The sequence below is a fragment of the Pleurodeles waltl genome, chromosome 6 (genome assembly GCF_031143425.1).
Source record: "Pleurodeles waltl isolate 20211129_DDA chromosome 6, aPleWal1.hap1.20221129, whole genome shotgun sequence".
Lineage (NCBI taxonomy): Eukaryota > Metazoa > Chordata > Amphibia > Caudata > Salamandridae > Pleurodeles > Pleurodeles waltl.
The window spans coordinates 1,669,378,580-1,669,390,035 of NC_090445.1; the positions used below are offsets into that span (position 1 = coordinate 1,669,378,580).

The window sequence follows — 11,456 nt, forward strand, 5'->3', positions numbered from 1 at the left end:
CGCTGATTTTTCTTTTTTAGGTCTATTCACCCTTTCGAGATTCCAGAGATCCTCAGCTTCCCAATTGACCAAGGGAATCCTGCATATTTACGATTGATTGACGAAAGCCTGCACAAGGATTGATGTACGGTGGCCAGACTGTGCCATCTTAAGACACTGCGACTGGAGTAACAACTCTTTAGACAGTTGTCGATGAGCTATCCAGTGAAACGAATGACCGCACTATTTGTATTTATGGAATGGGTATTTTTGTATGACATAGTGACATGTTTTCTAATGGTTAAGAATAGATGATGCATCTTGAAATGTAAACTTGCATCAGGGCATAGTGCACACAATCTAGAGAGGGCTGTATGTCAAAATATTGGTGATAAAAATATCGCCCGACATAAATAGTGTGCTCTAAATATTGTGTATTAAAATATCATCCCGTTGGGTACAGATGTTTTATTACCAACATCCAGTACAGTACTGTACATAATATTTATGTTAGGCAATATTCAGACAAAGATATTTTGGCACCATACCTTAAAGAAGATGCCCCTCTGCCCAGCACAGACCAGTGGCCTTAGTTTGATATCTGCTACCACTGGAGGATTTCAGACCCAATAGACCTGTTCAATCTTGATAGATTGACTCGGACACACTGCGTAGAAGCCTGTTTGACACAGTACATTTCATTGTCCCCACAGGTGTAGCTGCTTGGGGCCTCTAGATAGTCCCTCTGAGATGACGAGCACTCTTGGTCTTGTCTATAAAAACCTGATTACGAATCAGGCAGTGCAGTATTCAGCCCAGGGACATGGCTCTGCCTGATCTCGACTGTCCTGGTGTTCCCGCACCAGTTTTCCACGGGCCCGACCCACATTACTAGTCCTAATTCCTGGCCGATAATTCTGGCTTGAAAAATTGCACAAGGCTTTAGCTGGAACTGCAGACACGCCTCCATCACCATCCCTGCCAGGCATTTTCTTTTTTGGCCAGTGCGCCCTTTACCTTATTCCTTCTCTTCTCTACCCTCCCAACTGCCCCACTCCAGGTCCATCCAGCACCTGTCCTACAGCTCACATTTACCACCTGCTTAACATAAGGGGTAAGTGTGAGTGTTAATCTTACTGGGAAAGGAAAAACCAAGCCAAAGTCTGCCTGGTAAAAGCAGGTCCACCAGGGATTAACTGGTAATTGCTCTGGCAGGCTGTTACCTAAAGGTCACATTAATTTTGTGTGTGGATTTTGCACCCCACCAGCACCATGCAACTCGTAATTAGGGCCAAAAAGGAAATAGCATTGGTCTGTGGCAGTTGGGATGATCAGCCACCCAAAGGCACAAAAGGCTTTCATTTTCCCATAAATATATGATGTATCTGATTATTTGAGTGCTTACACAATGTGAAATTTTAAGAGTACAACTTCAAAGAGAAAGGTGGAACTTGGAAATAAAATAGAACTTACAAGACCAGGCGTGTATGGGTAACGCCCCGCATCGTGGTCTGTATGTAACACCGCTGAAAGGTGCAGCTCGGCGCAGAAGTCTGCCACATACCCGAAGAGTAAGAAGGGGAGGCGATGCTTCCTACTTCGAAGGGTGGATCTCTGAAGATTCAAGTGGACGCTTTATAACAGCCATGGATTCCACCACAGACCTAAGCCCAAGTTGTTGAGCCAAGGTGTGAACACTTCAGCGACAAGATAAAGTGCATTCTCAGGAGATTGGAATAGGTGACTGTTTTTGCCGGGGTAGTTTCCTGATATGGTGTGATCACATTCCTTTTCATTGGTTACAATTTATGCCCACTGAGTGTAAAAGGTGAACTCAAAATTGTCTATTGTGGAAGCCGCCTTGCTTGGGGCCTCATGTGGATTAAGCTATATTGAAGCACTGAACATAGACAAATGGCCACATTTACAAATTTTTCACATGAAGCTGCACAGCATCCAAATTGTTGCAATGTGTTGTCAGGGGCGTAGCTTAGTCAGTGAGACTTAGGGGTGCGAGTCTCAGAGCTCGAAACTAAAAGGCGATGAGTCACGAGCCAGAGTGGTGAGATCACCAAGGCTCGAGATGGACTGATCAGATGAACAACAGGGTCAGTACTGATTTGCATTAGGTGGAACTCAGTCTAAAGTGGCATGGTTGGAGAAAAACAATGGCTTGGAATTGGAGGTGTGCAAAATTTGTGTAATATAATTTAACATGAAAAGCCTCACGTCAATTTTTGGTGCCATGATGCGTTTAATTAAGAGCACAGCGAACAACAGCGATTCACGTTCTGCCCGTTGCTGTGTGTGCGTCTCAAATATTTGCTGGAAAGTGCACCATTTGTTGTAAATTTTGACTGCGAATGGCTCATAGTTACGGAAAGTTGTGTAATAGCATCATTTTTTGAATTTTGTGTAACACAAAATTCCCGAAATTTTGCTGGCATAATTTAAATTTCACTCTGGTCTATTTGGAATACTACCCCAGCAATTTTTAGTTGTTAGCCAATTTCCAAGCATGTGCCCCGTAACCTTTTGTGTTTGATTGCAAGTAGTTTGCCTGGAACCCTGACAACAGCGCACCTTTCCATGTGTACTACTGACAAAAATTAGTGATTTAAAAAAGTAGTAAATATCCATCCATTCTTTAAATACTTGTATGAGTGAAGATTTACTACGTTGTTGATAAACCACTCATTAACATGTAAAAATTAAAACCTCCCAGTAAATTAAGAACAAGAAAAACTAACAGAGACGTAGCAGACACAACTCAGGCTCCCCAGATCCAACTACCAAGCTAAGGTTGCATTTATTTGGATGGGTGGGGGTGGTGTCACACCCCAAACACCCACAGTGGAGCTACACCCCTGTGTGTTGTACTAGTGTGGAATCACAGAGGAAAGTCATATCTGCTAAGATTGGACTGCTGCAGCTGTCTTCCCCTACTCTGGCACGGTGTTCAGCGTAGGTTTACTTCTGGAAGCGTATCCTTCCAGCGCAAATTCCTACGCCTAGACAAACTCAGAAGGATGCCATGCATTGAATGTGTGCTGCGCACCGCTGCACACTTGCATTGAGTTTGAGAAATAAACACATTTCTCCTTCTTAATGCCTATTCCATGAGGCTTTAGTTTTTGATGCAAAGAACAGTTAGACTACTTTAGTAGATTGGGCTTCACATTGAAACCTATGGGCATTTGTGCTAATTTGCCTCAGTAATGACCCCTTGATGCAAAGCAGCACAAAGGGTCTTTGAGCTTTGTAAATGGCACCTTTCTAGGGCAAAGCACATTTTAAGCTGGTTAGTAAATACCTTTGTGAGATTTGAGTCACTTTGAACCAAGGCAAAGTTGTGGTGTATCTAGGCCAAAGTGTCCTACGGATCAGAATGAAAGTGTTTCGCTGTAGTACATGATTTTCTTAGGGGCAGAGGACCAGCAATGTTTTTCAAAGAAGTGTAATTTTGAAGTGGTAAAACCAAGGAGCGCAAGAGCTCTGACTGCTGTGTCGGACTTCAAGGCCCACTTTTTATACTGTGATGTCTGAGCCTTAATATTTATTCATTATAATTTTTTTGTGGTTAAAAAAAGGCCATTAGTGTGCTTTAATGCTCAGCCAGACTGTGTTGCACGTTTATTTTAATCATTTTAAAACACAGGGAGATTAAGTGATTTGTCTAGCCTCACAGGATGTTGAGCCACGACCAGAATTAAAAAACGAATGAATTTGAGCTTCATTATATCATGAACAGATGTTGGTTATTGTTACAAAGAAAGGTCACAATACAATCTAGAGATTGCAACAATGTTACAAATCAGGCATAGTTCTTAATTTGTACTGTGCCTATCTGAGATGTTCAGCTATTTCTAGCTCTGTAACTTGCCTTGCTCTTCATTGGAGTACATGCTGCAGTACTCTGGCGCAACCAGCAGCATGGTGGTATCTTAACTATAAAGATGGAGCAGAAAAATACTTGAGTGAACAACCATCAATGAAGCAGCATCTGTTCTGTATCTGGTGGGATGCAGCAGTATCTCTCCAGTGTTTGAAGACTAGCATCAGGGCTGCATTTGTGTATTGTAGCAATCATATAGCGCTTACCACCCCTATGTGGGGCGCTGAATGATTTGCCTACTTGAGTAGCATGCTCCACGATGTGGGGTGTGCTGTTGGGAGTGTGTCGTCTTTGTTTGTATCCTATGTGGAACGTGTATCTATGTCGTGTATGGCGATCACCAAGGTTCGGCTATCATATTATGGGGTGCAGCGCTTGGCAGTGTGATAGATGAAGAAGTGTGAGAGAGAGGCGCACAGTTTGTAGGTTTCAGTAAGCCGGCCGCTTTAAACAGCTTTCCGCAGCACATGTAATAAATAGTAAAGACGACTCCTCACCCATACTCACAACAGACCAGAGAACCTCAACAGACCGCTCTCCTTTAAACCCCGACCCAACAGCTTCGCTCCGCCGACCCTGCCCTCGCCACCATCCCACGCATCCACAGAACGACCACTGTGGCAGATCGTTCTCCCACCTCGCCGCCAAGACGTGGAACACTCTTCCCACCCACCAGCGACAGCACAGGACCTACTTACCTTCAGGAGACACCTCAAGACATGGCTGTTCGAGTAGTAGCAGCCCCTCCCCTCCCATCAGCGCCTTGAGACCCTCACGGGTGAGAAGTGCGCTTTACAAATGCTCTGATTGATTTGATTGATTTAAAAGACACTACCTACCCAGTATCAAGGCCACATCTTTTCTGTAGGAGATGGCTTGTGGCAGCAGCACTCTGGAGTTGAGTGCACCACAGAAGTACCTCTACTGTGGTTGGGGACAGAGGAAATATACTGGTGTAACCAGAATAGAGACAGAATCTTTAGTAGAACGAGCTGCAGGGATCGTACTCTGCCTTGTAGCAGTATTGTTTCAGTCGGTGTTAACAGGCTGCGGGATACTGGGGCAACCAGCAGTTTTGAAGGGTGCAGCTAGTTGAGATGCACAAAGTGACATGTCCCAAGCTCATAGCTCAGCCACGGGCCCATGTCCATTCCTCCTGCGTTTACACATAGCCATGCAGAGATGTTTCCCAGATTTGAGATACAGATACCAGCTGACAGATAAGTGCCATTGCCATTTTACTCTCATTCACTGTAGGGACATAAAACGGACTCCCATTAGGTAGTACCACTGGAAGCACAGCACCCTAGAGACCAACATCACGTGTTGAGACCACTTGATAAAAAGTGAACTCGAAGACCTATATCTGCTAAGGTATTGGAACTTGATTTCTGAGAAAATATTTGATTAAACAGAGAAACAGGACATTGAGTCTCGGGGTATATGCATCAAAGTCCAAGATCACTCTTCGGGTGGATTTATGTTTATCATGTTTATCAAGAATGAAAATCGTGATATTATAATATAATTGCCAAAGTATTAGCAACCATAATATAAAGGTTAGTATATAGTGCTAAGTTTAGATTTATTATCCTTAAATCCACCTCTGTGTGCTTTGACGATATTTGTATTGAGAAGGTACACACGTCGTGTAAGTATATAAATTCTCCAATCACTTAGGTATGTACTCACCTACTCAATATTTTGGAAATTGATATCTTGACAAAGATATTAAAGTATCACAATATTTGTTTCTCGATATTCCGGTACCTGACCTTCAGCGTCTATATCCCTTCCGGATGACTGAAAATTGAAGAATGCGGTCAAATACCTGGATAAATCTGTCCTACCTCATGCTTGGTGGATTCTTGGACGTAACCGCAGAGAAAGGAGTCTCTAAATAGCATGTTACTTGGTCTTTGGGTGGACAAGCAAACCTGGCAAAGGCCCGGAGTCCATGTAAGATGCAGTTGTAGTCATCTGCATTAATGTTGCCTTTCTGTGGATAAGCAGATCTCACAAAGGGCATGATCACAACTGTTCATGCACAAATCACTCATTCCAGAGAGCTGGAAAATTGCCTTCCAGTGACTGATTTGTTGGATCCTAAAAGGAAGGACTCCCGAAATTCGTCTTAAAATATCAGAACCTGTGCAGGTTCCTGGTTCTTAGGTCTTTTTGCTTTCCCGTGAAAATGGAGAATATTTTCCAAACTTGGCAGTCCTTTAAAGAGTAATTGGTCACGATTACGGTTAACCAACTCCCTTCTAGGGCCCTCATTATGAGCAGGCTGGTAATTGTCTAATATCCATCGCACCTGATGAAATACGTCTCCACTGAGGTGGGTGTGACAAATTCCACCCATTATCCCAGGTTGAAGTATGTCAGTAAATAGCTCCTATTGAAAAATTTGCCCTTGGAAATGAGGAATAACACACTCTAGACAGTGTGATCCTACAGCACACTGAGACACATGGGTCCGTCTCATTTAACCAACATGACCTAAGAACGACTGCACTTTACACCTAAAGTACGAAACTTGAAGCATGTTCGGGACATGTGACCATTTTGAATCCTATCAAGAGAGCCAGCTTACCCTAGCTGTGGGGGTGCACACTGTCGGTGCAAATGCACCCTTGCCTGGCTAATATTTGCTGAGGGTACTAGTCACTGTTTTTGCGCTTAGTAGGCACATTAGTGTGAAAATGGGGAAGGAAACACACAAATGTTAATTTTGGGTGGAAAGCACCATCAAGCACAGTTTACATTCAGTTCATAATCGCACCAACATGGTAAAACAAGAGAAAATACTATATACACTGTTTTTGACTACCTACAAGTTCCAATTGACATGATGTTCTCAGCCCATAACGTAGCAAACTGTCCTGTATTGCACTGTGCAACTCAATGCATTTTGGTTTGATGACAAATGTTGTCGTTATTTGCACAGGAGTAGAGCTTTCTGTGTTGCTAGTCCCTTTACCTGCCAGTTTCCAAATATTCATTTACTATGTTTACTCCCCAGTACATCACTTTCTCATCCTTTTCGCTATCTCCTTGTTCGGATTGTGCCCCTTTTTCATGTATTGCCACCAACTTCCCATGGCCTGCCTGGTGCTGTTGTTTTTCAGTCCACTAGCTGCCCAATATGCAGTGGCGAGTGAAAGAGAGCCGTAAGGGGGACATCAAGGAATTTGTTAAGTTAGATCTTCTATGGCACAATCGAATAAAACAAACTGCCATTTAAACTATATCCTGGTTAACCAGGATGCTGGCAAAGCCATGTCTCCTGGAGTACCAGAAGACCACCTTGGAATTCTGAAGAATACTACACGTGGCCGAATGACTCATCATGGTGCTGAGAAAGTATACCTGGATAACATCTATACTTCAGACAGACCACTGACTCACCCTCCCACCTGTGTAACCTTCAACACCTGCTAGAATTACAACTTAGGCCCAACACTCTACCAACCCAGTTCACAAAATGAAAATCTTTGGTGACCAGTGCAAAACTTGTGTTAATGAGATCATTAGGCTTGAGTCAAAGAAGTGCAAGCAGTAGCAGACAAGGAGATGAACCTTCTCCTGCTAGCCAACCATCATCTCAAGGTCCACCTCGATATATGTCCTTAAGGCACCTTCACTACAGTGCTTCTGAAAGATGTTCAAAGAACACTTCACCCACCAGCTACATCCACGTCTTGTCCTGTTGGACGACAGATGAGAGCCCGCACCCTACCCATCCTAAGCACTCCATTGGTTTATGCTTTGTTTCTAGGTGAGCACTCTGTAAAGGGTCACGTGCCTAAACACACATGCAGGCACACATCTTAGCACTGAAAAAACAAATATGGTGCTCCAACCTAATATGACATCTGCATTGTGACATTTCATTGGCCAAGCACTCGAAGGTTTATCATTTCATGAACTCTGACATTGTCATTAAGGATCTTGGGCAATTTCAGAAACACAAACGTTTCTGCTTTGTTTCCAGTTTTTCTTTATTAGATTTTATATTTGGAGACAGACTGAAGTGCCTCCCAAAGAGAAGTTATTTTATAGAAGTTTAAATATATATTTCGTATAAAAAAAGCTTGCTATTTATTTTGTATGCATCTAAATCCCCATCGTCTTTTGTCAGACGTATTTCTGAATTTTTGAATCATCGACTTGAGAATTTTAGACTATTTGAAAACAAAAATGATTTTTTTGTTGTCTGTAAAGTAATATATACATGTGTTTTTTAGGTAGTAATTATTTCTAGCAATGAAGCAATAGATGTATAAATTAAAATCTTTTTTTGAAAATAAGAGTGTTATTATTGTTTTTACTTAGCACAGTTATAGCACATAATTTGCTATGATCGCGTTGTATTAGAAAAACCTACAGTGGGAGAAATCTGTTCCTTTGAGATCATCTCTGTGCCTGCGAAAGCTTTCTTGGTCTATTCTCTCTTCCTTGGCATGCATGAAACTATCATTAGAACACTGAAATGTTGGGAGCTCCATTGAAAACAATGGAGTGCTCCAGGCTTCTAATGGCCGGCAGATTCCAATGTTGTCATTCACAGCTGTTGCTTTATTTTACTTATTAGAACATTCTGCCCTCTAGTGGCAGAATGTTCTATTAGCCTTATAGCCCTTTGTAGCTGGGATATACCTGCATTAAAGTCCCGCTCCCTTGTTAAAGCCCTGAGCCGAACAGTGGAGCAGGCCTTTAATGGCTATAGAAGTGCACGGATTGTGCCTGAAGTTGGGGAGAGCTGGTAGGCCTAAGAATTCCAGCGGTGGTTCACTGGGGAGTATGACGTTAGCTTCCGAGGTTTTATCTTGGCTGGGGCACCATCTTATGTTTGCACCCTGGAAAACCATGTAGACTATCCTCGTGAAGTGATCTTGTTTCAGGTCAGAGGAGGAAGGTTCTTGGACAGTGGGCTTTTTTTTTTTTTTTTTTACATTTTCTGGTAGATCAGCAGCCTTAGTTTGTGATGTAATTTAGCACCTATTCATATGTCTGTGTATTTGTGTTTTAGAATTATTGTTTAGTTTTCATATGCAGACTTATTTTTGTACCACACCCTCCTTGCTTACTTTTGGCTAGTTGCTTTGAACATGAGGCAAGCTCTCTCCAAGACCTTGGAGAGCACTTCTGCAGCAAAACAAGGGAGCAGCAAGACAGCAGGGCAACAGCAAGGCAGCAGTCCTTTGTAGAAAGCAGTCAGGTGAGTCATTTATGCAGCCAGGCAGTTCTTGTCAGGGTGCAGGTTCTGGTTCAGGTTTCTTCTCCAGCAAGTGTCTGAGGTGGTAGGGCAGAGGCCCTGTTTTATACCCAAATGTGCCTTTGAAGTGGGGGAGACTTCAAAGAGTGGCTTAGAAGTGCACCAGGCCCCCTTTCAGTTCAATCCTGTCTGCCAGGGTCCCAGTAGGCGGTGTGGCAGTCCTTTGTGTGAGGGCAGGCCCTCCACCCTCCCAGCCCAGGAAGACCCATTCAAAATGCAGATGTATGCAAGTGAGGCTGAGTACCCTGTGTTTGGGGTGTGTCTGGGTGAATGCAAAAGGAGCTGTCAACTAAACCCAGACAGACGTGGATTGTAAGGCACAGAAAAATTTAAGTGCATAGACATGCTCACTTTCTAAAAGTGGCATTTCTAAAATAGTAATATTAAATCCAACTTCACCAGTTAGCAGGATTTTGTATTACCATTCTGGCCATACTAAATATGACCTTCCTACTCCTTTCAGATCAGCAGCTACCACTTCAATCATGTATGAGGGCAGCCCCAATGTTAACCTATGAAGGGAGCAGGCCTCACAGTAGTGTAAAAACGAATTTAGAAGTTTTACACTACCAGGACATGTAAACTACCCAGGTACATGTGTTGCCTTTTACCCACACAGCACCCTGCCCTAGGGGTTACCTAGGGCACACCTTAGGGGTGACTTTTTGATGTAGAAAAAGGGGAGTTTTAGGCTTGGCAAGTACTTTTAAATGCCAAGTCGAAGTGGCAGTGAAAACTGCACACACAGGCCTTGCAATGGCAGGCCTGAGACCAGGTTAAGGGGCTACTTAAGTGGGTGGCCCAACCAGTGCTGCAGGCCCACTAGTAGCATTTAATCTACAGGCCCTGGGCACATACAGTGCACATTACTAGGGGCTTATAAGTAAATTAAATAGTCCAATTGGGTATGATCCAATGTTACCATGTTTAAAGGGAGAGAGCATATGCACTTTAGCACTGGTTAGCAGTGGTAAAGTGCGCAGAGTCTAAAAACCAGCAAAAACAGTGTCCAAAAAGTGGAGGGAGGCAGGCAAAAAGTTAGGGGTGACCACCCTAAGGCTGTCAGGTCTAACAGGTCCCATGGGGAAGATGGTGTTGAGGATAGACCTACCTAGAGGCCCCTTACATAGGGCTCAAACGAGTTCCAGAGGGGTTCAGTAATGCATCAAAAACTTTCAGCATGTTCTCCTTGATGGCCTCGATCTGCTGTAGGGCCGATGATGGGTCACATCAGTGCCACCTGAGGATTCGGTTCCATGACCGGAGACCTGAGAGGGGTACAACTGACATTGTGATGCCTTTGCACCTTTTCTTCGGAGTCAGATTGGCGAGGTGGGGATGAGTCCTGCTTTGCCTTCTTATATTTGCACTTAAACTAGGACTTTGACTTATTGGTAGACTTTGAAATTCAACTATCGAGGGAATGGCTCTCGAAAATAGGACTGAGCCCATGGCATGAATCGGAAGTGGGACGTACAGGAAGGCTAAAATTCATTTTGTGTTCAGGAATGCTCAGCTTCATCTCCCGGTATCAGATCACCTTCGGGTGCATAACGGTGCACTCATAAAACAACTTAGAGACGTGTTTCAAGCCCAGACACCAAAGACACATCTCATGCAGGTGCAGTGACCAGCATCTGCCTCCAGCAGTCGTAGCATAACTTGAGATCTGTTGGTTTGGATGAGGACATTGTTTCCTGGCACATTGCTGAAAGTTTTAGAAGTTTCTGAAAAACTGGCTAATTTGGGAGTAGAGATCCGGATCCAAAAGAAACTGACGTCAGCGGGTATGAGTGGCCCCTATATGTGGCACTGCTCCGTCACTTCAACCCTGATGTGGAGTCAGCAAGGAGCTGTGCGGCACCACCTAGAGTCACACAGGAGCACTGTTGAATAAGTTTTCCAGATACAATCAGGTGCCTGGGGAGTTGTCTTAGGTGAATAATCTGTGATTAGAAGTATCCACCAGAATCAAAGGGTTTAAAGGGACCACAATACAGATCAAAACCCCATCTGACATCATCAAACAAAGCAATGTTCTAGAACGCTGATTGTTTATGATTGTTAGAGGTGCAGGACTAGATAAAAAGAGCAGTTTTTGTCAACATTGGATGGCATCTCTTAATATATGATGACCTACAGTCAGTCTGATAGTCCCACAGTTCAAAGTCTGAAAGCCAAGTACCATAAATAATGTTCTTGCAAGCAACTGCTTAATCTATATTGCTATAATATTGCTAAATGCTGCCTCCAAATTATTCATTGCTGGAGAATGTATAGGTTGAATTCTCCAAGTTAACC

At 43.4% G+C, this 11,456-nt stretch overlaps 1 protein-coding gene across 1 annotated transcript in view; it reads left to right on the top strand.

The window, feature by feature from the left end:
* The window catches only part of LOC138301317 (protein CutA homolog), a 161,956-nt gene extending 153,769 nt beyond the window's left edge, over window positions 1-8,187 (top strand). The window contains exon 6 of the mRNA XM_069241649.1: window positions 21-8,187. Coding sequence (XP_069097750.1) covers window positions 21-123 — 103 coding nt within the window. The 3' untranslated portion in view covers window positions 124-8,187. The remainder of the gene's footprint in view (window positions 1-20) is intronic.
* Window positions 8,188-11,456: the final 3,269 nt, after the last annotated feature.